Here is a 27,818-nt window from a genome sequence, read left to right as displayed (position 1 = left end):
GGCAGCTGAGCACCATGAGGCCACTCACTCACTCCTCCCCCCCAAGGGGATGGGGAGGAGAATGGGAAGACAAAGGTAAAACTCATGGGTTGGGATAAAGACAGTTCAATAGGACAGCAAAGGGAGAGGAAAACAACAACAGTACTTCGAATATACAAAGCAATATATATATATATATATGCAATGCAACTTCTCACCCCACAACCTATGACACAGACTGCACACTCAGATCATCCCAGAACCGGTCCCGCTCCTCCCCAACTAGCCCCCTTTTATGTCGAGCATGACGTCATATGTTATGGAATACCCCTTTGGCTAGTTTGGGTCACCTGTCCTGGCTGTGTCCCATCCCAGCTTCTTGTGAAAATTAACTTCATCCTAGCTGAAACCAGGACACACAGCCCGTAGTAAGTTATCTTGTGCACAAATTAATTAAATCTGATGATTGTTATATTTGCCATTCATTCTCTTCTCCTAAAACCTTCATATAATCTTTTAGGAAGCCTGGTATCAAACTACAGAGCCTGAGATCTTGCAGGAGATGAGGAGAGATGGGAAAACAACAAGAGCAAGGTAATAAAAAGACATTGTGAAAATACAGAATGTGCCATTCAGGACATATGTCACAGTATCCTTTGTGAGAGAGTTTCTCAAGTATTGACTGCTTTGTGCCAATGCATGCTGAACTGCTGCAACCCAGACAGGACATGAAGAAGGTGTTAACTTTACTTGCAGCCAGGTTGGGTGGTTTTTTATTTGTCTGACATCATCTTTTAAAAATCAAGGATGTTCTAGGTAGTAAAAGATGTTAGGAAACATGATTAATCAACAAAAATGCAACTACCACAGCTTCAATCATCTGACATCCATGGATACACAGTATAGTAACCACCAGAGACTATGTCTTATACTGTATCTGAGACAAGAACTACAGACAGCATCAACCTCTACAGATAAAGCAATAAGGCTAGAAGCATTGTTTCAACTGATTATTCCAGTGACAGCAATTTGCCTCATTTCTCAAATGGCAGATAATCTCTCATCCTTGATTTACAGATGCTTAAACACACTATAAAGTTAATCATTAGATGTAACATAAAAATATGGTTATTATACCCTTGCATTCATAATTTGATAATTTTTTTCCCAAATCTTGTCCAGTTTGATCTCTATCAAAGGAAAATTAGCAGGATTTTTTCTAGCCCACTCAAGATTCTCAGTGGTAAGATATTAAAATCAAAACAAGTCTAGCACTACCCCTCCTCCTCTTTTTTGAATTATCAGATATAATTTCTTCTTACATGATAAAAGTAAGGTAAGGTATTAGAGACTGTGAAAAAAACTGCTGATGGAGAAAACGGAGTCAGTACAGCTGACTGGCATAGCTGATAAGACCATATATAGATAGATTTTACCTTTCTGACTAAACGGAGTGCTTGCGTCCTTTCTACTTCATTACTCTGCTGTATGTCAATACACCTAAAATAAGTTAAAAAACACATTTTGTTTACAACAGTTAAGGTGAAAGTTAGCGTTGTTAACACCTCGCATTAATATTTATGCAGTTGAATAAACAGAAGAATACTGTGACCGATTATTGAAATTCTGCCTTTCAGCATACTCGTTACAATTGGTCTATTAATTAGCTTCATTTTAAATGATCTTATCTCATTATCATAGAATCATAGAATGGTTTGGGTTGGAAGGGACCTTAAAGATCATTTAGTTCCAACACCCCTGCTACGGGCAGGGACACCCTCCACTAGACCAGGTTGACCAAAGCCTCATTCAACCTGGCCTTAAACACTTCCAGGGAGGGGGCCTCCACAACCTCTCTGGGCAACCTGTTCCAGTGCCTCATCACCCTCACAGTAAAGAATATCTTCCTAACATCTAATCTAAATCGACCCTCCTTCAGCTTAAACCCATTACCCCTTGTCCTGTCACTACACTCCCTCATAAACAGTCCCTCACCATCTTGCCTGTAGGCCCCCTTCAGGTACTGGAAGGCTGCAATTAGATCTCCCCGGAGCCTTCTTTTCTCCAGGCTGAACAATCCCAACTCTCTCAGCCTGTCCTCATAGGAGAGGTGCTCCAGCCCTCTGATCAGCTTCGTGGCTCTCCTCTGGACTCTCTCCAACAGCTCCATGTCTGCCTTGTACTGGAGGCCCCAGAGCTGGATGCAGTACTCCAGGTGGGGTCTCACAAGAGCAGAGTCGAGGGGCAGGATCACCTCCCTCGACCTGCTGGTCACGCCTCTTTTGATGCAGCCCAGGACAAGGTTGGCTTTCTGGGCTGCAAGCGCACACTGCCGGCTCATGTTCAGCTTCTCATCAATCAATACCCCCAAGTCCTTCTCCTCGGGGCTGCTTTCAATCCATTCCTCTCCCAACCTGTAGTCGTGCTGGGGATTGCGCCGACCCACGTGCAGGACCTTGCACTTGGCCTTGTTGAACTTCATGCAGTTCGCACGGGCCCACCTCTCCAGCCTGTCAAGGTCCCTCTGGATGGCATCCCTTCCCTCCAGCGTGTCGACCGCACCACACAGCTTGGTGTCGTCGGCAAACTTGCTGTGGGTGCACTTGATCCCACTGTCCGTGTCACTGACAAAGGTGTTAAACAGTGCCAGTCCCAGTACCGACCCCTGAGGAATGACACTCGTCACTGTTCTCCACTTGGACATTGACAAACATTATTAGTTTGCCCTTTGGTGGTATTCTGTTGTGTCATGGGTTATACTTAGATTACAAGTTCTTGGGCATGAACTACTTTTTTCCCCTGACTTTGTACTAGAGGCTCCAAAGCACTATGATAATACAAAGAATCGTAACAACTCCCATAAAGCAACCTAAAACATGAAAATTACTGAGGTTTCAACCTTCTAACACCACCACAGACTAATTTATGATTTATGATGTATATGATTCAAAAATATCTATAACTTGTCTAATTTTTTCTTACTCATAGTACATTACACATTAGGACAGCATTTTATTTGTATTAGCTAGTGTGATGTATTATCCCTGTATTTTTAAAGGGGGACATTATTCATATTGAAGAAAAAAATACTTTTATAAAGCTACATATCAAGAATGTAAGAGGATATGAAAACACCTTTTCTCACATGTCTCAACCATGAAAAAAACCAAGTGATTTACAACTGTACATTTTACAACAAGGAAGGAAGGGAAGATTACCTGGCTATCAAGTAATCCACTTTCAACTTTAGCACCTTCTGGAGAATACTGGAGTCTCGAATGAGATAGCGGAGGGCTCGCAATCCTGCTGCTCGCACCTCTTTTGCTTCATTTAGTAAAGCTAACCGTAGACTACAATGAAGAAAACAAGGGGAACAAACAATTATTTAGCAGCAGGTAGACTACATAATCTGATGTGCAGCTACTACCTACTAATTTAAAATAAAGAGTTTTAAAGACAAATATTCTGCATTAATTTTCTGTCTTTGAGATATTCACTTGTACAGCCTAGAAGGCAAACCTTCACCCTGCCAAAATATGCGGACAATATATTAATCTGAAAAAGCCACAAATAATTTTTTTTTTTTTAAAGAACAGTTTGTACATCCCTGAAATGATATATGACCAAGACTTGTATACAACCTGTTATTTGACAAAACTGAGCACAATATTAGTCCTGAAAAGGTATACTGGATTAGTTACAATTTTCAAGAAAATTAACAGGTGGAGAGTATTTCTTCCTCTGCTAGACTGCCAATCCATAAGCATGAGTCCTCAAAACAATGTCTTGACACCTAACAGAGACAAATTTGCACCTTAATTATATGCACCACTCACTAAAGATGTTATAGCAGAAATATGTTTACATGAAATATGAAAGTCATAACTTCAGCAGTCCCATACATCACAGATTTCTACAGATTTAATTTCAACATATAACAAAAATGTATTTCTCTTCAGAGAGATTTTGAAAGCATTTTGCTTGCACCAAGGCAAGCTTTCCTAAATATAACTGTCATCATAATGTATTTTCCTAAATTTACTAGCTAGGCCCTCAAAAGATGTGCTGCTCTTGCTTGACTACACAAGAAGAAAAAAAAACAAAACAAAACAAAACAAAGCACCCAGAAAACCCCACTAACACTCTCCCCCCCCAAAAAAAACCCACCAAAAAACATCCCTCCCCAAAAAAAAACCCAACCAAAACCAAACCACAAAACACCAAAAGAACCCCAACCCTCAGCCACATATTTTAGTAGGATTGTTTTAGTGGACATCTAAGAAAGTAAACACCTCAGCCAGTGAAACTGAATTTCAACCTATACAAACTGATTTTTTTTTTCTTGTTCTAGAATGGTCATGCATGGTAATCAGCTATTCCAAAGCCAAAATCTTCTAAATCTTTCTGCACAATCTCACTGCCCTGGTTTTGGCTGGAGAGAGTTAAATTTTCTTCCTAGCAGCTGGTACAGTGCTTACATTTTGGATTTAGTATGAGAATAATGTTGATAACACACTAATATTTTAGTTGTTGCTAAGCAATCAAGTACTTTTCAGCTTCTTGGGAGTGCCCAAGAAGCTGGGAGGGGACACAGCTGACCCAAACTGGCCAAAGAGATATTCCATATGACATCATGCTCAGTATATAACTGGGGGAGCTGGCCAGGAGGCGCGCAGTTCAGGAATTAACATCAGTTCCGAATAGTGAGCAATTGTGCTGTGCATCACTTCTTTTGTATATTCTTTTATCATTATTATTATTATTCTCTTCCTTTTAACGTCATACTCAGTACATAAAGGGGGCTGGCCGGGTAGAAGGAGTCGCTGCTCAGGGATGGGCTGGGCATCAGGGGTGAGCAAATTACACTGTGTATCACCCACTTTGTATATTCTGTTACAAGTAGTTGTTATTTCCCTCTCCCTTTGCTGTCCAGTAAAATCCTTATGCCAACCCACAAGTTTTACCTTTGTCTTCCCATTCTCCTCCCCATCCCCTTGTGGGCGGAGGAGGGAGCGAGCAGCCTTGTGGTGCTCAGCTGCTAGCTGGGGCTAAACCAGGACGGTCCTTTTTGGACATTTAGAAGTGTACAAGGCTGAACAAAAAATTCGCCATTAAAAACAAAAACTAAACAAAAATACTCCACCAGTCAATGACTGAACTCCAAAAACCTGAGAGCACATACAACAAGCAAAAAGAGAAACCTGACCTTATAAAGCCAATTAAGATATGCTACAGCAGGCAGAAAAAAATATGTAGAAAACCTACGCACGTGTGTCTGTATATGTCTGCATGTTCTGATGAGGAGACGTGCCATGCTGGACCTTGTTCTCACCAATAAGGAGGGGCTGGTGGGGAATGTGAAGCTCAAGGGCAGCCTTGGCTGCAGTGCCCACGAAATGGTGGAGTTCAGGATCCTCAGGGCAGCGAGGAGAGCACTCAGCAAGCTCACTACCCTGGACTTCAGGAGAGCAGACTTTGGCCTCTTGAGGGATCTGCTTGGTAGAATACCATGGGACAAAGCCCTGGAAGGAAGAGGGGCCTAAGACAGCTGGCTAATATTCAAGGGTCACCTCCTCCAAGCTCAGGAGAGATGCATCCCAACAAAGAGGAAGTCAGGCAAATCCACCAAGAGGCCCCCATGCATGAACAAGGAGCTCCTGGGCAAAGTCAAACACAAAAAGGAATCCTACAGAGGGTAGAAGCAAGGGCAGGTAGCCTGGGAGGAATACAGAGAAACTGTCCGAGCAGCCAGGGATCAGGTTAGGAAAGCTAAAGCCCAGACAGAATTAAATCTGGCCAGGGATGTCAAGGACAACAAGAAAAGCTTCTAGACATACATCAGCGATAAAAGGAGGACGAGGGAAAATGTGGGTCCCCTCCAGAATGATACAGCAGATCTGGTAACCCAGGATATGGAGAAGGCTGAGGTACTCAACGACTTCTTTGCCTCAGTCTTCACTGGCAAACGCTTGAGCCACACTGCCCAGGTCACAGAAGGCAAAGGCAAAAGACTGGGAGAATGCAGAACCGCCCACTGTAGGAGAAGATCAGGTTCGAGAATATCTAAGGAACCTGAAGGTGCACAAGTCCATGGGACCTGATGAGATGCATCCGCGGGTCCTGAGGGAACTGGCGGATGAAGTGGCCAGGCCACTCTCCATCGTATTTGAGAAGTCCTGGCACTCCGGTGAAGTTCCCACTGACTGGAAAAGGGGAAACATAACCCCCATTTTTAAAAAGGGAAAAAAGGAAGACCCGGGGAACTACAGACCAGTCAGTCTCACCTCTGTGCCTGGCAAAATCATAGAGCAGACCCTCCTGGAGACTATGCTCAGGCACATGAAAAATAAGGAGGTGACTGGTGACAGCCAACACGGCTTCACTAAGGGCAAATCGTGCCTGATAAATTTGGTGGCCTTCTATGATGGGGTTACAGCATTGGTGGTTAAGGGAAGAGTGACAGACGTCAACTACCTGGGCTTGTGCAAAGCATTTGACACTGTCCCGCATGACATCCTTGTCTCAAATTCAGATAGATGTGGATTTGACGGATGGACCACTTGGTGGATGAGGAATTGGCTAGACGAATTGGCTGGACAGTCGCACTCAAAATGTTGTGGTCAGTGGCTCGATGTCCAAGTGGATGGGGCTTTGGGCAACCTGGTCTAGTGGAGGGTGTCCCTGACCATGGCAGGGGGGTTGGAACTAGATGATCTTTAAGGTCCCTTCCAACCCAAACCATTGTATGATTCTATGACTTCTCAGCTGTACCACAAGCAGAAAACTTGAAAAATAAATGAGACCTACTAGATAACCCAAAAGGAAAGGGAGAAGGAATGAAGCAAATAGTATGAATAAAGTGCTTATTTCTCTTAAGTCATTGCTTTAGAGATCTGTATGAAGACTCCTATCCTAAAGTCTTTTTTATTATACTAAATATGATTTAGACTAAGAAGTGAAAACGATGGAAGAACTGGAGGAAATTCATCAATAAGCACTGTCACTGGCCCACCAAGCTTCATATCTAAGTATTTGCAAAGAACATTAACGTGAATGATCTGCTTATATTTGCTAGCACTGTATTATAAATGGTAGCAGCCAAGATGAAGAAAAGGCAGTAAACAGGTCTATACAAAAAGGATTCCAAAGTGCATCCAGAGGACTGCTTATCATCTTAAAATTACCTTAAAATAAAACTGGTTAGTTACGTGAAGCAGCCAGAAGATTTCTCAAGAGATCAGCAGAATACAGTTTGTGTAAGACTTGAATGGAGACAATTACAATAGTGTATAAAAAGACATAAGGTGTCGCTGAAGATTGTATTAAGGGATATAAAGAGGTTATAGGGTAATGAAAAGTAGTTTCACAAATCAAAATCTGAAAAGATGAATTCCAAGAGTGGACGTGAATGGAAGATTTTTATCCTGCCAATTTTTGTCCTGATTTTTATCCAGTTAAGTACTAGGTTCACAATCTCCTTTTGTAGACACTATTCAATATACTATTCACGATTTGGAGAAAGGAATGGGACGGGGGAGAATACAGAGAGCAACATTGTTTATGTTAATGAGAATAGGATGAGGTTATGAGAAACTTCAAGGGGACTTAAAAAACATCTGCATGCACAGTTCACAAGATGGTGAAGGAAATTCAAGATTGTTAAATGTGAGTTAACATACACCAAGATTAAAAAAGTGTTATAAACCCATACTACATGATTCTAAAATAGCCATTGGATCAAGAAAATGATTTTGATACGTGCACTCCACATACATCTGTGGCTGAAAGAGCCAAAAAGATATCATGATTGTGTAGGAGGGAGTAAGCGCAATACTACTTGCCCCAGTATTTTAAGTGTCACTGCAAAAATTAAAAGAACAACCTAAGACAGCATTAAGGCTGATAAATATTAAGGATGTATATTGGGTTTGTGTGGCAAGGTTTTGGTAGCGGGGGGGGCTACAGGGGTGGCTTCTGTGAGAAGCTGCTAGAAGCTTCCCCTGTGTCTGACAGAGCCAATGCCAGCCGGCTCCAAGACGGACCCACCGCTGGCCAAGGCCAAGCCAATCAGCGCCTCTGTGATAGCATATTTAAGAAGGGGAAAAAAACCAGTTAGGGAGAGCTTTTGCAGCCAGAGAGGCGTGAGAAGATGTAAGAAACTCTGCAGACACCAAGGTCAGTGCAGAAGGAGGGGGAGGAGGTGCTCCAGGCAACAAAGCAGAGATCCCCCTGCAGCCCGTGGTGAAGAAGGCTGTCCCCCCTGCAGCCCATAGAGGAAGAATGATGAGGAGTAGAGATTCTACCTGCAGCCCATGGAGGACCCCATGCTAGAGCAGGTGGAGGTACCTGAAGGAGGCCTGTGATCCCATGGAGCAAGCTCCTGGCAGGACCTGTGGACCCATGGAGAGAGAGGAGCCCACGCCAGAGCAGGTTTGCTGGCAGGACTTGTGACCTTGTGGGGGACCCATCCTGGAGCAGTCTGTTCCTGAAGGTCTGCACCCCGTGGGAGAGAACTGTAGCCCGTGGGAAGGACTCACATTGGAGAAGTTGGTGGAGGACTGTCTCCCGTGAGAGGGACCCCATGCTGGAGCAGGGGAAGAATGTGAGGAGTCCTCCCCCTGAGGAGGAAGGAGCGGCAGAAACAACGTGTGATCAACTGACCGCAATCCCTATTCCCTGTCCCCCTGTGCCGCTGAGAGGGGAGTAAGTAGAAACCGGGAGTGAAGTTAAGCCCGGGAAGAAGGGGGGGGAGGTGGTTTAAGATTTGGTTTTATTTCTCATTATCCTACTCTGCTTTGTTTGGTAATAAATTAGATGAATTTTTTCTTTTTTCTAAGTTCAGTCTGTTTTGCCCATGACAATAATTCGTGACTGATCTCTCCCTGTCCTTATCTCGGCCCACGAGCCTTTCGTTATACCTTTTCTCTCCTGCCTAGTTAAGGAGGGGGAGTGATAGAGTGGCTCTGGTGGGCACCTGGCCTCCAGCCAGAGTCAACCCACCACAGACTGATAAGAAGTCTGGAAGAACTAACAAAGGACAGAATAAGAAAGAACATTCATTACCTATTAGAGGGTTTTTTTTGTTTGTTTGTTTTTACCTTTTCTAAAGGATCTCATCTACTCACTACAGAAGGATAATAATGGTTTTGATAAATCTCTGTTTGATCCAGTCAGGTAACTGTGAAAATTCTGAATTTTACTTTTATGGCCAAAGCCTCTCACAGCATCTTACTAAAAGGCCTCAAACTTTTGAGGCCTACCAACACTCCATTTTCTTCATGGCTCAAGGCTTCCTCTCAGCTGTCAATTGTATGGTGCCCTGGAAACCAGCAAGACTCATTTACACTGGAAATGACAACACAATGTGTCACTATTATCTCCATCTACTAGCAGGAAGAAGCTATAATCAGGCACCTGGACTAACAAAATACTAAAAAGAGAATGAGTTCTAAAAAACAGATCTTTAACTTGAGAACAATTGCAATTATTGCAGACTAAATACAAGTGTCTTGTATCAAGGTTACTGATCCCAAAACCTAGAACTTCATAGGAAATCTATAATTATTCCTGAAATCACTGATTCCCTTATAGTTTAATGCTTTAAGGTTAGCCATTCATATTTCACAAATGCAGAAAACTCTCACAATATTTTTTGCATCCAAATAACTTTTCTTGTTTCCAAAGAAAACCAAGTTTGTTCTGTAGAACAAAAAGGTTTCCCTATGGAGTTTAAGATAACGTTGAGAAAATCAGCAGAGCAAATTACAGTACTTGCATGTTATTTCCAAAGGAATAATTTCCTAAATTAATTAATTAAAAAGTTCAGTATTTGCAAGTTACTCAGAGTAGCTGTAGAGCAAAATAACCTGCAGAGTACTACTGCAGAATGGCTACAACCCTGTAGGGCAATTTTTTTTTTAAATTGCTTGAAAAGTCTATATTTCATAAAAGCAATCCATTCTATAAACATTTCTGAAGAACCACCAGCCAGCACAGTTATGGTTGTTAATATTTAAGTATTTGGGTTGTATGCTTGAACTTGAAAATTATCACTATAGCAGAATAATCTACATATATGTGTAAAAAAATTTGCGTCTCGTACATACACAGAGGAATCACTGGCCTAACCAAAGTAACATCACTAACCAAGATAATTTTCCTGCTATCTGCCTTTAATTTTTTGAGAAACCATTTTTGGCTTTTTTTTTTTTTTTAAGTAGAAGGCTATTTTTCTTCTTGTGTCTGCTGACAACAACAGTTTTATCTGTTCCTTATCAATATCCTTAATTGTGTTTGGATTAATAGATCTTTCTGCAAACTTTTTCCTATAAAAACAAACAATAGCATTTCTATAACCTTTTAAGACTTGTATTTACAAATATTTGGTAAAGAATTCTGAATTTTGAAGTTATACTCATAAGTGATGTTTAGTCCCATCATAAAACACTGTTATAGATTACATAAATAAGATCAGAAGACAATAACTTATTAAAGCTCACAGCAAAACACAGATTCACAAAAACACTTATTAACATTTTTTTTAGCTCTAACAAGGAAAATCAGTTCTATTTAAGAAAACAACTTACAATATTTCCACAAGAAGTACACAAGTTTTCCCAAATTTTTACTTAAAGAGTGACTAGCTTTTCTAAGCTTTCTTTCTTAGGTCCGATAACTAAATTGAAAGAGTACTTCATCATATGAAATACTAGATCTTAATTGTTTCTGCCACCAATGCTGAGCCTCAGGACAAATTTACCAATGTCTGTGCAAAACCACAGAAGTTCTGGAAATAAGCACATAGTTACATTTGACTGTCAGAAATGGCAACAAAATATAGGAAAAATCCCCTTGAAAGTACATACACAGGGTGTTTTAATAGCAAGGAAAGTGATGCTACGAAGATATACATTCACACCAAATTAACATAAAATGCTTATCTTTAATTCTTAGTTCTACATCAAGAGTATACTCTAAATTCTGTAAGAGCACATTTTTACTATAAGTGCTTTCTGCGAGTACTGAGGTATTTTTTACATTTATGAGGAATATAATAAAGAAATCCATACTTTAACTTGGAGGGTTTTTTCCTCTCTTTGTCTGAAAACATATAATGTATTTGATTTTACTCATTAAAAATATTTTTACGGTGTATATATTTGCATTATAAAATTTCAAACATTAGAACTACAAAAGACTACCTCAAAAGTACAAATAAAATTGATTTAATTGCACCTAGAACAATTAAAGTACCCTAGCATTGCTCTAGTGCTCCTTACTACTTACCATATTATGATGCTGTCATACGTAAAACCTAGCTTTTCTTCAGCATGGCCAGCATTACAAAGAAGCTGAAAATAAAAGAAAACATCTATTACTTAAGTCTTTAAAAATGACTATGTAAAACTGAAGATTTCTGGCAATGCATTCAAAGAAACATGAGGAATTTCATTCATGGCAAGGGGAAACTTACCAACTTCAGACTTCCCTGAGAATTTCTGCTGTCAGTATTCTATGCCTATATATGCCAGACACAAACCTGTGGCCTCTCATACTAGAGAAAAGCTTGCACAAATGCATACGCTGCCTACTGGTCAATTTTTCAACTCCAGATTGCTCCTCTTGCTGCCTTTAAGCTCTTTTCAGAAGAGCCATTAGTTGTGCAATCGGTAACCTGAGCAGAGATGAAGACGACTGAAGTCAAAGCACATCTGCATTCAAAACAGAGGGCTTGGGTGAGAGCTTTGAAGCAAAGATTGACACTGATGGTCCACTGTCATGTTTTGCCACAGCAGCACAGGCCTAGAAAAAAGGCACCACCAAGTGTCCCATAACTGACTGCCTGCCTGGCCTGCTATGGATTCCATGGAATTTGTACCTCTGAAAATATCAGTGCAAAGGTTGAATTTAGGCAGACAGAAAGACACCAATAAACTGTTGCAAATTCTGAACATTTCAACCATATCTGTCAATTTTGAGCACAAGACTGAAGATTTACAAGTACACTTTTTATGTAAAAATCCAATTTCAAAAGGAGCAATCATCTAGTGCATGCCAGCTTTAGCCTCTTGAGAAAAGAAAAACAGTCTTCTGCAAGAAGAGCTGATGCTGTTCTCCTTTGCAAGAGCAGCAAAGAAATTCTTAGTAATCTCATTTACTATCCCTAGCAAAAATTATAAAATACTTTAATATTACATCTAAATCTCAAAGCACTTTTCCAAGCACTTCCAAAAACTTTGCACCTTGTCCTTTTCAAAAGAGGTTCAGTTTTACATTCAGTTCTGAGCTAGTGTGGTATTAACAGTTTCTCCTCAGTGAGGAATTCAGGAAGTGTTTGTGCCAACTAGTGAACACCCTTGTTCTAAAATTAAAATATATCAAACTCTGTGCTATGTTTGTGTTCTGTGCCAAGCGCAAGGTCCTGCACCTGGGTCGGGACAACCCCCAGTATCAATACAGGCTGAGGGACGAAGAGATTGAGAGCAGCCCTGCCGAGAAGGACTTGGGGGTACCGGTGGAGGAAAAAGCGGACATGAGTCAGCAACGTGTGCTTGCAGCCCAGGATATGGCTGGCTTTCTGGGCTGCATCAAAGGAAGCATGACCAGGAGGTTGAGGGAGGCGATTCTGCCCCTCTACTCTGCTCTCGTGAGACCCCGCCTGGAGTACTGCATTCAGCTCTGGAGTCCTCAGTACAAGAAAGACATGGACTTGTTGGAGCAAGTCCAGAGGAGGGCCACAAAGTTGATCAGCAGGCTGGAACACCTCTCCTATGAGGAGAGATTGAGTGGAGGACCCCATGCCGGAGCACGTGGAGGCACCCGAAGGAGGCTGTAACCCCATGGGAAGCCTGCACTGGAGCAAGCTCCTGGCAGGACCTGTGGACCCATGGAGAGAGAGGAGCCCACGCCAGAGCAGGTTTGCTGGCAGGACTTGTGACCCCGTGGGGGACCTCACGCTGGAGCAGTCTGCTCCTGAAGGTCTGCACCCTGTGGAGGAGACTCACGTTGGAGAAGGCCGTGAAGGACTGTCTCCCGTGAGAGGGACCCCACGCTGGAGCGGGGGAACGATGAGAGGAGTCCTCCCCCCGAGGAGGAAGAAGCGGCAGAAACAACGTGTGATGAACTGACCATAACCCCCATTCCCCGTCCCCCTGTGCCGCTGAGGGGGGTGGAGGTTGAAGCCGGGCGTGAAGTTGAGCCTGGGAAGAAGGGAGGGGTGGGGGGAGGTGTTTTAAGATTTGATTTTATTTCTCATTCCTCTTCTCTGTTTTGCCCGTGATGATAATTAGTGAGTGATCTCTCCCTGTCCTTATCTCGACCCACAAGCTTTTTGTTATACCTTTTCTCCCCTGTCTAGTGAATGAGGGCAGTGATAGAGCAGCTCACAAGCCTTTTTGCCCACAAAACTGGAGCTTCAGGTATTAGGTGATGAGCAGCCGATGAGCCACAGCTCCAATTCAGAACAAAACATAACTTTCCATAGCCTGAGTATCATCAGAACTGGGAATGCTAATTTCTTGGAGCAGAAAACTTAAGATGCTACAGCACCTGTTAAGCAAGAATAACCCATGTTCTACAGCCAGAGCATCAAGAACATAACATTAAAATTTTTACTAATAAGAAAAAAAAAATTTGATGAATGAAATGCAAGTTTTTGTAAAATATCACGTATACAGCGTACTTTGCACAGCACCCGTGGTTACTGTGCAGACTTGAATGTCACTAGTTAAAACTCCTCTTGAAGGGAAAGACAAATGAAAACGGAGTTACATCTCTTTGGCATGCAAATGTCAAACAAAATATCTGCCTTACAGTATCATTCTTGCAGATAAAGTAACAAATTCTGTTGACTGCTGACCACCATTATTTTAATCAATTTTATATAAAGTTATTAACTTCTGCATAAAATCCTGGAGTCTAGTTCAGTACTTTTTAAAGGGTGATTGCTTTCCTTCTCCTTAATAAATAGGGGGATACTCTTCACACACACCCCCCCTTAAAAATCTAGTCCTCTTTCAAGGAAATAAATCTGAACCTAACATACCTCAGATGTCTCAGAATTAATACAGAACTTAATGTCTACCATGATCTCTGTCATGGAAAATCCATGTTAACTTACATTACTTGTTTCCACATGAATACAAACATTTTGTTTCCTCTGATCAAAAGAGCAGAACATTATTTCTTCCAAATGTGAGAGTTGCCCAATCTTTGAAGGAAAAATTTGGGGCAGTGGGGAGCAACTGGTTAGACTGGTACATGTCACAAAACCTCACCATATTCCCCACACTCCCATCTCACGAAGGAGGAACTGAGACTATATCAACTCATGGTAGAAGACCAGAGTGCAAAAAGGAAATAAAACCATCTCCCCCAAGTTCCAGGCTTTCATTCTTAACCACTGCAATGGAAAAAAGAAAAAAAACCAACCACACAACCAAAACAAAAAAAAAAATCCAACACACACAAACCCAAAAAACAACCCACAGAACTGTTCCAACCACAAAGGAGGCAATACAATTTGCAACTTTTATTCTATTTTCATAACTGCATTTACAGTTCAAACAAAAATAGGAAGCTTCCAAAACCAAATGTACAAGTTATAGATTTATAAAACAGATATTCCAGAGTGATAAATATAACAAATGCTAAACAGAGCTGGATGATTCCTTTATACAGGGTCACTCTGATTTAGTATCAAAATCAGGTTATGAACTACAGTCTCTGTCTTTAAAAGTAATTTTTAATTTTAGCAAGTTGATTTTCACAAATTCATAATTTCTTGCCAATCTTAAGTTCAATTTATGAAAACCTTCCTCGTGTTCTTGTATGTATTTTCCAATTTTAACACTACGTAAGTATAAGGAACACATTCTTCAAATATTCAATTATATAATTACTGAATTTTTCAAAATCAACTGTAAAAAAAAAATTTGGTTCATCCTTTAATTACATTACACATATTTATTAATTTACCATATTTCTAGGTGCTTAACATCTGTAGTAGTAAAATCAACACTGTTTTAAGATCTATACTTTCAAATATTGACTTTTCACTAGAATCATGCATCTGCAAACCTAATCCAACTCTTTAAGGCAACTAGAGAATTTGGAAGCACCTACATTTTTAAGTTTCCAGGTCAGCACAAAAAGGAAATACAGCTACACATCAGTCTTTTCTAGCAGAAAAATGAGCTTTTTTGAAATACAGTTTGGAATCTCAGTAACAGCAGCAGTATTTTGTCAGTAGTGGATGTCTGACATAGACTGACAGATGTAATAAGGCAATGACCCAAAGAAAAATCTCCTACTTTGGAGTTTATGATGCACATTTGTCCTTCTCGTATCTATTGGTTCCCCAAACCTGCCCTTGAGCATTTATTCTTTCACTTGAGATTGTCTCAAAACTGTCAAGCAGCCTCCCGATTATCTTACTCAATGATTTGTTATCAGCTCATCAACAACAACAATTTAAACCTTACTTTCCCCACTACTAACTTGTTTCTTGGCTACTGCTGATTGCAGGATTCATCCTCTGTCACAAAAACTTGGGTTTCATCTTCAAGTATGCCACCCTATCTGTGGCATTCTATCAGAAAGGTGTACAACTTACCAGCTCCTTCTGCATATCAATCCATCCATTTGGGTAACACTCACACTGAAGCTCCAATGTCTCCTAGCTCACTAACTACAACGCACTTTTCCCTTGCCTGGACAAATGGAACACTGGTCTAACCACAGCCATTCAGTATGCTACAACAAACACCCCTTTCATAACTACCTGCTCACATCCCATCAGTCCTCTCTGCTGCTCTCCATGTGTTGTTCCTCCTCCTCTACCCAAAAAAAAAAAAAAAAAAAAAAAAGAAAAGATACTTCCTCTCCTCCTTAACACCTTTCATGGTCTCTTTCTTCAGACTACCATCTCTCATTCTACAGTAAGTTTTTAATTCTTGCTTCCTGTCAGCTCACATCATCAACTTCCAACATATCTGTCACTTTCAGGCAAGTACCTTTCACATTCCTATGATTTGGAAGCTTATATTTGGAAAAAGCACCTCAAAAAACAGCAATACGGACAATTTCTAGAAATCGTCCCTTTAAATCTTTTTCACTGTGAAACCTGCAATGAAAGTTGACAGTTGCTATTCTATTAGTGCCTAAACCACTGCACATCATGCTCATCAATACAGTCCTCTCCCTCACCATAATTTGTCAGTTAACATCCAGAGAGTCTGGCATTACACATTTTTGATTCAATTCTGTGGAGCAGGAACCAATATTTAGCTCTAGCTGTGCAACTTAACCCATGAATTGAGATATAATTCAGGCTTCTAAGCACTAAAATACTACAAAACTTCAGCCAGCAGGACATGAAGACAAACTTCAGCATAACCCTGCATTCACATGTTTGCTTGTCCTAATTTGCTCCTTTCCTCTCCCACAGTACACAGATTCCAAGTACTGTTCCGTGATACTAAGCTGTTTCATTAATCTCCCAGTCAACACCTGACAGAGTACATGCAAAATATTTTGCCCATATGATCCCTTGTTCTGACACCATTTGAGCTCTTACCTTAGTAAAGTTATTCAAGTGACCTAGTTTTCTCATGTTTGAAATGCCTTGTAACTTGGCCACATTTTGGAGAATTTCTCTCATATTATCACAGGGTTCTGCAAAAGAAAACAGGTTATTACAGTTTAAAAAAAATAAATCAAAAATCAAAACATGCATTCAACATACAGTTTCCTCACTACAACAGGTACTCTCCTGGTCTTAATTAAGGATGCAGATCATTTTCCCTCAAGAAGCATCAATTTATGTTTTGGGTTTGCGTAGCAAGGTTTTGGTACTGGGGGCGCTACAGGGGTGGCTTCTGTGAGAAGCTGCTAGATGCTTCCCCTAGGTCCAACAGGGCCAATGCCAGCCGGCTCCAAGATGGACCTGCTGCTGGCCAAGGCTGAACCAATCAGCAATGGTGGTAGTGTCTCTGTGATAACATACTTAAGGAGAAGAACAAAAAAAAAAAAAAAAGCAGCAATATTTTTTGCAGCCAGAGAGAGGAGTGAGAAGATATAAGAAACTCTGCAGACACCAAGGTCAGTGCAGAAGGAGGGGGAGGAGGTGCTCCAGGCGCCGGAACAGAGATTCCCCTGCAGGCCGTGGTGAAGACCATGGTGAGGCAGGCTGTCCCCCTGCAGCCCATGGAGGATAATGGGGAGCAGAGATTCCCCTGCAGCCCATGGAGGACTCCATGCTGGAGCAAGTGGAGGCACCCAAAGGGGGCTGTGACCCCGTGGGAAGCCCGTGCTGGAGCAAGTTCCTGGCAGGACCTGTGGACCCATGGAGAGAGGAGCCCACGCCAGAGCAGGTTTGCTGGCAGGACTTGTGACCCCGTGGGGGACCCACGTGGGAGTAGTCTGTTCCTGAAGGACTGCACCTCGTGGAAGAGACCCACGCTGGAGCAGTTCGTGAAGAACTGTAGCCAGACTCACGTTGGAGAAGTTCGTGGGGGACTGTCTCCCATGGGAGGGACCCCACACTGGAGCGGGGGAAGAATGAGAGGAGTCCTCCCCCTGAGGAGGAAGGAGCAGCAGAAACAATGTGTGATCAACTGACCACAATCCCCATTCCCCTGTGAAGCTTCAGAGGAGTAGGTAGAGAATTCGGGAGTAAAGTTGAGCCCAGGAAGAAGGGAGGGGTGGGAGGAGGTGTATTAAGATTTGGTTTTATTTCTCATTACTGTACTCCGTTTTCTTGCTAATAAATTAGATGAATTCTTTTTCTAAGTTGAGTCTGTTTTGCCCGTGATGGTAATTGCTGAGTGATCTCTCCCTGTCCTTATCTCGACCCATGAGCCTTTCATTATATTTTCTCTCCCCTGTCCAGTTGAGGAGGGGGAGTGATTGAGCAGCTTTGGTGGGCACCTGGCCTCCAGCCAGGGTCAACCCACCACAATTTGATTTATGCTAGAGCTCTAGAATAAACACTAAAGCCTATGGAGTAGAGAGACTCTAATTTTAAAGCAGATTTTGATCTATATCTTAAATTTACAGTTGACAAAGAAATTCATTTAGTGTCTGAAACTCCAATCACAGAATCACAGAATGGTAGGGACCTCTGGAGATCATCTAGTCCAACCCCCCTGCTAGAGCAGGATCACGTCCAGGCAGGTTTTGAATATCTCCAGAGAAGGAGACTCCACAACCTCTCTGAGCAGCCTGTTCGCTGGGCACCACTGAAGAGAGTCTGGCCCCATCCTCTAGACATCCACCCTTTAGATATTTATAAGCATTGATGAGATCCCCTCTCAGTTTTCTCTTCTCCAGGCTACACAGACCCAGCTCTCTCAGCCTTTCCTCATAAGAGAGATGCTCCAGTCCCTTAATCATCCTTGTAACCCTCCACTGGACTCTCTCCAGTAGTTCCCTGTCTTTCTTGAACTGGGGAGCCCAGAACTGGACACAGTACTCCAGATGTGGCCTCACCAGGGCAGAGTAGAGGGGGAGGATAACCTCCCTCAACCTGCTGGCCACACTCTTCTTAATGCACCCCAGGATACCATTGGCCCTCCTGTCCACGAGGGCACATTGCTGGTTCATGCTGAACTTGTTGTCCACCAGGACTCCCAGGTCCTTCTCTGCAGTGCTGCTTCCCAGCAGGTCAACCCCTAACCTGTACTGGTGCGTGGGGTTATTCCTCCATAGGTGCAGGACCCTACACTTGCCCTTGTTGAATTTCATATCGTTCCTCTCTGCCCAATTCTCTATGTATGACGAGAGTGGGTGAAAGGTGGATAAGGAAGTTTAAGAACACCAATCAATCATCAGCTACATTTTGTTGCTATAAAAAAGGAATGCTTGATGCATTCAGTGTGCTGGCTGGTGTTAGATGTCTGTCATCCTATTCTGCGCAGAATTGAAATAAAACAAATATCTCGACTCTGTGTGTTGATTTGCTCTATGCACACTGGGTGGAGAACCCAGATTTGGGACAACACCACTACTACTTCAATATTTTTAATGAAGATGCTGCCACATCACCCAGAGAAACAGCTGGCAGAAAGGCAAGTCTGAGATATAGATATATTTCACAAACAGCTGTGCACTGTCTAGGGAGGAGGCTTTGATGTACTCTCTTCCCTTGAGTCCATCCAGTGTTTGAGTTAGTTACACAATATAAATAAGAATTTTTGAAACCACAACAACTTATCTTTTTGACAAAGGCTTTCACAAGCCCAACTGCCCTACTTCTGTTAATGCTGCAAAGCTGTTGCTTCAGGATTAGTTTAAAAATACTGACTTGTGCACTGGAATGATGGGTGCTATGGTTTCATCACAAGTTACGGGCATTATGTAAGACTTACAAGCCAATGTTTTGTGGCCTATATTATGTAGAGGGTTAGATCAGAGCAGTTCCTCATAGCCTGATGTGAAGAACTATTATATTTTGCAGAGGTTAAAAATTAAGTCAGAAAGCAGAGGGGCAAGTTAAACAAGCAGGTAGGTTGTCATGCTCAAGGAGTGTATTTACTGTGTGCACTTACTATGTGCTCTGGCCATCCCTAGCCAGTGTGTATTATACAGCTGTGCATGGAGCATTACCTGGCTTTGGAGTATGCCTCAGAACAGTAACATCAGTGGGGGGTGGTGTGGTGGTGGTGGTTGGGTTGTATTTTCTCTCTCTCTCTCTCAAATGATGTAAGAAATCAACATGGAAGTCACCTGCATTCAATGTGGCACATTACTGAACAATTAGAAGGAACTTTGCCTTCTCTACGAGTGCTACCCTGTGCACCAAAATCCTATGATCTTCCTGCTTTTACTTCACCTGTCTTCAAACTACACTTGGTGGGTGAAAGAACACAGAAACCAGATTTTTATAGTACTGTCATGGTTTAGCCCCAGCCCGCAGCTAAGCATGAGGCCGCTCGCTCACCCCTCCCCCTGGTGAGATGGGGAGGAGAATCGGAAGACAAAGGCAAAACTCGTGGGTTGGGATAAGGACAGTTTACTGGGACAGCAAAGGAAGAGGAAAATAACAATAATAGTACTTGTAAGAGAATATACAAAGCATGTAATACACAATGGTCACCTGTCCTGGCTGTGTTCTGTCCCAGCTTCTTGTGAAAATTAACTCTATCCTAGCCGAAAACCAGGACAAGTACAGGCCCCTGTTAGTGGGCTGCCACTCCCATTTCTGGTAACTTTGGCTCCTTACACTTCTGCCTTCTCTGCCTGGAAGAATGACCCTTTGAAATCCTAAACAAAATCCTCTTAAACTAAACAAAGAAATGTGGGGAATTAGTTTCTTTCCACTTGTTTTTCCAGCAGGACAGCTGTTTGCAGAGGTGTTATCATGGCACTGTCTCTCCTCTTGTGCACACGAACTTAACTTCTTTTGGCATTAACCCTCGCACTTATGTAGCAAACCCCAAACAACCAAGTAAGCAGAAACAATAGTATGCATAGGTATATTAATCTCATTTGTGAAGAACATCATATTCAGGCTGCATATGAGCTAGATCTTCCAACACTACATTTGCATGTATTAAAAAAATCAAACAAAGCAAACTTCCTTCAGCTAGTGATCAAAGGCATTGCTAACCGTGATTTCAAAACTCAACAAAGACATTCTTCTTGACACCGTACTTTTTGTCTTGCAGTATTTGCAAAAACACAAATTGAGTACCATAGATTTTTATTACAACTCTCAGAATCCCTACAGTGGGCAGCGATGAATTTGATCTTCCATTTTGATTTTTAAAAATTGTATATTTGTAATGGAGTAAACCAGTTGGAATTGTATCTGAAAGTCTCATCAGATTAATGTCCATACGTGCAAGGAACCCTTTGGTTTTGCCTAATTATGATGATGTTCAATACAAGATGAAGAATTATGCATGAAAGAACTGAGTCTGGAACATTTTACAAATATAAGACTTCAACATAGAGCACAGAATAAACATTTTCAAAAGGGAAAAATATTAAGTGTTTTTTACAATTTGATCTTCAGCTGAGATAATTTGTTAAAATGCAGTTACTCTTCTTTCCTATGTTGAACTAACTAATCACACTTCCTAAAAACTAAGCAGCTGCAGACAGAAACAAGTTTTGATACTGAAACACATGTAGGTTTTATATTGTTGCTTACAGATATTATTGTAATGGTGATGAGCTGTGTTGCCACAGGAAAAAAACAACACAATTTTACATAGACTTTGGCTAAGACAAATATTGACTGCAAACAGAGGGAGAAGTCTTTAGGCAGACAAAGGTGAGGTACGAATGAAGATACAAACACACAGATGGCCAATTGTGATTAGAGGTATCCAGTCAATGCACACTGTGCTGTGTCCAAGCGTAGGTTGCGCACAGATTTACTTCAGAAGTGGGGAAAAAAAATAATGCAGTATAGTCTTCTCTTTCAGCCTTCAGACAGTGGAGTAAGGAAACATCGCTGGTCACTGTGCTGGTTTTGGCTGGGATAGAGTTAATTTTCTTCACAGTGGCTAGTATGGGGCTATGTTTTGGATTTGTGCTGAAAACAGTGTTGAGAACACAGGGATGTTTTTGTTATTGTTGAACAGTGCTTAGAGTCAAGGCCTTTTCTGCTTCTCACACTGCCCTGCCAGCAAGTAGTCTGGGGGTGCACAAGAAGTTGGGAGGGGACACAGCCGGGACAGCTGACCCCAGCTGACCAAAGGGATATTCCATACCATATAACATCATGCTCAGTATATAAAGCTGGGAAAAGGAGGAGGAAGGGGACGACATTCAGAGTGATGACATTCGTCTTCCCAAGTAACTGTCACACATAGAGATGACTAAATGCCAGTCTGCCAATGGAAAGCAGTGAATGAATTCCTTGTTTTGCTTTGCTTGTGTGTGCAGTTTTTGCTTTACCTATTAAACTGTCTTTATCTCAACCCATGTTTTCTCACTTTCACTCTTCTGATTCTCTCCCCCATCCCACCAGGGGGAGTTAGCGAGTGGCTGTGTGGTACTTAGCTGCCGACTGGGGCAAAACCACAACAGTCATATTTAGCTGAAGTGCAGTTTGACACAGAATAGCGTCAGAGAACAGGCTGATGCTATTTGATGGAGACATCCCAGAGAAACTTTTCCTCCCTTTATGTTACTCTCCTTTGAGCTATAGTGAATTTGAAAGTTTGTTTTCTTTATGAGTGTTGAACACCACACTCTGCAGTAATTTAGTCCAGGGAGTAAGTGGAGGGGTGTGTGTGGGGGATTGTAGTCAGTAGTGCCTTCTTGATGGTGGGGTGAGACACTTTGGCCTGGTGGGAGTTCCCACCTCAGCTCTGGCGAAGGCAGCTCCCTTGGTCTTTTCCTGGGGAGATTTTGCACTGATGAAATTTCATTATCTTGAAACAAGGAAACAGTTTGCTTGGCAATGTGACGAGAAGTTAGCTCTTCTTTCTCATGAAACTACCTGTGCTTAAAAGCACACAAACAGAGGATTCCAAGGAGCACAATGCCAAAGTCAAAGGATACAGTCCAGGCACCAGAACTAAAGATTAGAAAAGGATTTTTGCATTGGGGGGGCATGTATATTATTTTTTTTTAAAGACATCTGTCTTACATTAATGGCTGAATGATTTCAAAACCGAAAACTGTTTATTTCTATCATTGTTTATAATTCAACTTTCACATATGTTGTCAAAATGCTAACACTTAATGTGCAAACATCACATAATGAAAAATGATTAATTCTCAGTATCAGTAGTCTAAATTTTTAAAATAAAAATGGTGTACAAACTATGAAACTATTTTTATAAGACATCTTACAAAGCATTAATGTAAAATATATTTTCACCAAAAAAGTTTATTTGGAAAGCTTCAGGTTGTTCTAGTTAATTAGTAACTTACAAATATAAATAAAATTCCAACCCATTTCTAGTGCTGAGAGGTACATATGAGACCAGAACAACTTTAAGAAGTTTAAGTACATTTTATTAACAATGCATCCCTTTGATAAGATTACGCTTCAGGAGGCTTTTAATGCCCAACTGTACACACTATACAAAAAAAAAAAAAAAAAGGAAAAACACCCCCACAAAAAAAATCAAAACAGGCAATACCATTTTGGGACAAGCCTCTGTTTAAATTATACACAGCTCAATGCAATATTCTCATTGAAAATATATAAATACTTTTTCTTTCTATGTTACAGGTATACAATATAAATCAGATTTCAATGTCTGTTCAGTGACCTACAACCACTAGAACCTCAAAATATGTAGCAGCGTGTTACTAAATAAAAAAAGAGACCACATGGGACAGGGAGAATAAGTCTTGAAATTTTCCTTGATCCCTTCCTCCTCAGAATGATTAATTTACATCATCTCTTGTAATGCAGTTTTAGGGATGCTGACAGCCCAGTATTGGAACATTTTTTCAATTAAATCTAGAAGACATCTGCCTTCCCCCCCCAAAGACTTGTGCTAAAACACCCTATTCAGTGGCAAAATGGCATGTTATGCTTTTGGCATAAATTACATTTGTCCAATAAAATAGCGTATTTTACAAAGCAAGTCAAGCAAAATGTGCAATTCCTGCATGCTGTAGCATTGTTATCCATCTATGTTACAAAAATAGTCCAAAGAAAATCCACATTCTTTACTGAACATACAAATCTGTTGAAAATAAAATGATCCAGGGAACAAGAATTGGGAGTTAAACAAAAAGCAAGGAGATGAGGGGCTTCTAAGGAAATACAAACATGTTTTCTAGCATGCTCCTAAAGGTCTTTTACAGTTCTTAGATTTTACTCTCACCTAGTATACCTTTAATAAGCACATAATAATAAAAAGTGTAACTGAAAAAAAGTTATGGGACTTGCTTTCAACTGGCTCTACAGCAAAGCCTCGAATAACAGGACTTCTGCGTGGCCCTGCCAGGAGGCGAGCAGAAACCTCAAACGCTCCAAAGCCTGGCAAGAATTCTTCCGCTGCGATTGCTCAGCTTGAGCTCACACTTACAAGGTAACACCAGCTTCCTGAAGTCCAAAAAGCCAAATACCAAGACCAGGACATAGACTAAGAAGCAGCAACAACTCTTTCATCTCTCACTAGGCTTTGATTATTACTTATTTCTCAAATAGCTATCTTTCTCTTCAGGCACCTAGTAAAGGTGCTATAGGTTGTTTTGGGATTTTTTTCAGCTTCTCACTTCAAATTACAACTCTCTCATTCAAGACCACTAGATATGTTTTGAAATAAAATGACAAAAAGACAAGCAGTATTCTCGCTACTACCTTTTAAAATGTTTATAAGGGCAGCTTACCTCAGTGTGCCAAGCCACTGTGCCCTAAACTATTGAATACTTTAGCATTTCATTGTATCTTGTGAAAAAACACCACCACCCCCCAATAAGAGCATATTTAGGGTACATAGGTCAAATAAGAACTGTCAGATGAGGAAAAGCAACTGTTTCAAATACAACATGCCAAGGGCCCAACATACAAGTTAGGTACCTCAAAGCCTGACCATCTCCAGCTCCAAGTGATGTCCAGCTGGAAGCATCTCTGAATTTCAGACAGCTGAAAAGGTCTCTCTCTCTAAAAGGGCACTCCCAACACCCAGCTTTGCCCTCCTCCCTACTCAGTGGAGAGAAACAGGCCCTCAGGGAAGTAATTGGAAGCCCTTTAGTTAGCTCTCTGCCCTTTAGAAAGGGCTATCCCTTTCCACTGACTGTAAAAGCAGACTAAGAAAATTAGCCAGCTAATTTAGTAGACTAAATGTGGTTTGACAGCCAGCCTCTCCTTCCCACAAAGGTTTTTGCCTCAGAGCAGTCTGAGTATTTTGTGTTATCATGTTTAATCATTCAGGAGTTTTCTTTGCCACAGCAACCAAATTGTATTTGTGTATAGTGTAAATGAATGCTATAATGCTTTACCATTTGTTCGACAGTATCACAAATAGTAATGATTGCAAAAAATACAAAGCAGTTGGGGATTCTTTGTTAGGGTTAATATAAGCACAATTTTTATTTACTACTGTTTTATTTTGAAGTTTTATCATGAAGCAAATAAAACCCCAAAATAAAAACTTTGAAAGGAATATTTTAAAAAAGAATTTGATAGAATTAGAAATTCACAGTTTATAACTAAGCCAATATCAAATTCCTTCAACAGTATCCCTTCATTTGCCAATTAGTCATGTGAGCATAATGTGTAAATATGTAAATTAATTCTAGAAATGTTGTATGTTATGTACAGTACAGACTTTACATCCTTGATGCATACTTGTTGAAGTCGACTGACACTCATACACTTTCAGGAAAAAAATAAATATGTTTTATAACTGAATTTGCAGCAATAATTCATAAGTCAAGTTTCTGTTGTCATGGATCCCCACAGAAGAGAGTACTTCAGAATACATAAGCATTTCAGGATGAAGAATCTTTCAAAAGTATTTTGATATCGCTTTTGCTTACTTTTTTATAATCAGAGGCCTTCCTATGGCACTTAATATAGAAAGTGCTATGGATTAAACTGGTAACAAATGAACAAAGGTGGTTTTGTTTTTAAATACAGGTGATAAAATTTGTTTATTTTGCTTTAACTGCAGAAAAATAATATGGAGTTGTTTGATGTAGCCCCATCTAGTTATTAAAACAAATCTCTTATACTCTACCCTAACTGAGGTAGTGTTTGAAACTACTCTAGGAGATATGCTAGCCTCATTTTTGGGAGAAATTATTTCCTTTGGAGTTTATACCACTATTTGGTCTACTATGATTGACATTTTGGTTTTACAGAAGCATTTATTTCTTATGACCAGAGAAGTCCAATAGTTACTGATGTGGTATGGTTTTCAGAGCATTTCAAACATGCCTTGACACATAGATATTATTTGTGTCACTGACCATAAAAAAATTGAATCAGTTTCTTTTGCTCCTTCTTTCAGTGGGAACTCATGAAAATATAATCTCAGGAACTAAATTTGACTATGAGCAGCAACTTAGAGATCTGCTTTACCAGAACCTGATGGTATGCAGTGCACATAAGAACTCAGTGAAGTGATAGCTGCAAAGCAGTGCTTATGTGGCAAGATGAAATTTCCAATAAGAGCAAATAAATTCTACATTTCACTAGGAATCATGTTTTACTGTTCACAGGACTACTTATTGAATTCTCCAGTAGCACAGCTAGTAAGAACAGGGTTATGAGCATCAGGATAAATTTCACTTATCTTAAGTATTAATCTAACAATTATAAAAAAATCATAAAAGTGAATGGATAAAAATACGTTCTACCTTAGTACAGTCCAGCTGAATTATTCACCTATATCAAAATCAAAGGGTAATCCCTTCTATTACAAGCATTCTAACAAAGGCGGCCATGCTACTGTATATATATTTGCATATAAATATATTACCTTCATATAAAGGCTTCTGAATCTTCAGATCCATGATAAAAGTGATGGGAATTCTTACTTTTATTTTTAAGTTTGCGCTCATTAATTTAGAAACCTCACTAGTAACATGATAGACACAACTATTTCAGTCATTAACAGTCACTGTATCATGTAACTTTTGCAAGAAGTCTCAAATATCAATATAAAATTATAATTATTCTTGCTTCAAAATTTGCTACTTAAGGCTTTTCACTACAATTATTAGTACTATCTGATGCTTGATCACTAATCCATTTAAAATTCAAATCAAATCATTGATTTTATAAAAGGCTGTTTCCATGGAACTTGGAAAATGCTTATATTATGTCTTCTCACAAAAGCAGCAATGATTAAATGCCTTTAATTTTAGTTTATACAGTATTCATTTATCTGATACAAATCATGCTTTTAAAAGGATTTTAGTTAAGAGTAAGACCAACATTCATACTATATGAGCATGAATATAGAAACTGCAAACACATGCATATCATTCAGGGAAAACAATCTGATTTCAGCATTTTAAGTTTAAATGATTTGTTATGTTTAAATCAAACTGTAGTGAAAATCCTTAACTGGTTCAGATAAGATACATGTACATAAGCATAATGAAATTGGAGCAACTGCTAATAAAATTACTTACAAATATAGTAATATGAAAATAACTTAAAGGAAATCTCAGATTCACAGAGGCTTTTCTTTCTGTTTGAAGTTACAAACCCCCAAGTAGTGTTATAAACAGTACAAAAACCAACAGAGAAGGGCTAACAATCCTCTGGTGTCCATGATTACAGCATGGCTCCCCATTGCTGGCAATGGAATGCACTCTCATTTCTCTGCTTCCTGGTATCCAGGGGCTAAAAAGCAAGGCATCATTCTGCTTCTCTGGAACAGAATTGGAAGTCAACCATAAAAGATGTCTCAGTGTTGTCCTTTTTTAAATTTTTTATTTTTTAATTTATGGTAGAAATGAAATGAAAACTTGTGGAGGTGTTCAGTGCTCGGCTCTTGCATATACTGGTAATTACTATTATTAAAACTATGGTAATGTTTAATAACTCCTCAGAGGGCTCAAAAGACTGGGGTAGTAATTGGTTAAGGAAGAAAAAGTTTTCAGTTCAGTCTTCATGTACCAGTGGCTTCTGGAACTGTCTAGAAAATGATGCTCCAAAGCTTTTTTTTATCCAGTCAATCCAAGGTTGTCTGAGGATTTGAGAAAGTCTATATGCAATGCACTGCATGAGACAGACATCAGGATTCGGCTGATGTATCGATTACTGGCTGTTTTGTTGGTGTTGCTAAAACAGCCTCTGCTTCTTCATGCATCTAAAAGAAAAAGATAGATGAAGTATTAATGTTGTTAGAGACATTACTAGAAAGACATCATAAAGTGTTTTAAGACATATCTGAAAGCATTCAGAA

The 27,818-nt window shown here is 40.4% G+C and overlaps 2 protein-coding genes across 3 annotated transcripts in view; both read right to left on the bottom strand.

The window, feature by feature from the left end:
* LOC142599310 (rapamycin-insensitive companion of mTOR-like) overlaps nucleotides 1-18,582 on the bottom strand; it is a 54,134-nt gene extending 35,552 nt beyond the window's left edge. Inside the window, exons 1-5 of the mRNA XM_075739181.1 lie at nucleotides 18,543-18,582; nucleotides 16,556-16,653; nucleotides 11,266-11,330; nucleotides 3,198-3,329; nucleotides 1,416-1,479 (exon numbers count right to left, since the gene is read on the bottom strand). Of these exons, the coding sequence (XP_075595296.1) occupies nucleotides 1,416-1,479; nucleotides 3,198-3,329; nucleotides 11,266-11,330; nucleotides 16,556-16,653; nucleotides 18,543-18,582 (399 nt within the window). The remainder of the gene's footprint in view (nucleotides 1-1,415; nucleotides 1,480-3,197; nucleotides 3,330-11,265; nucleotides 11,331-16,555; nucleotides 16,654-18,542) is intronic.
* Nucleotides 18,583-25,274: 6,692 nt separating this feature from the next.
* The window catches only part of LOC142599146 (rapamycin-insensitive companion of mTOR-like), a 127,015-nt gene continuing 124,471 nt past the window's right edge, over nucleotides 25,275-27,818 (bottom strand). For both annotated transcript variants that reach the window (XM_075738845.1, XM_075738846.1), the window contains one exon: nucleotides 25,275-27,722. In XM_075738845.1, coding sequence (XP_075594960.1) covers nucleotides 27,648-27,722 — 75 coding nt within the window. In that variant the 3' untranslated portion in view covers nucleotides 25,275-27,647. The remainder of the gene's footprint in view (nucleotides 27,723-27,818) is intronic.

This window comes from Balearica regulorum, chromosome W (genome assembly GCF_011004875.1).
Source record: "Balearica regulorum gibbericeps isolate bBalReg1 chromosome W, bBalReg1.pri, whole genome shotgun sequence".
Taxonomy (NCBI): domain Eukaryota; kingdom Metazoa; phylum Chordata; class Aves; order Gruiformes; family Gruidae; genus Balearica; species Balearica regulorum.
This window is presented reverse-complemented; position numbering and strand designations above follow the sequence as displayed.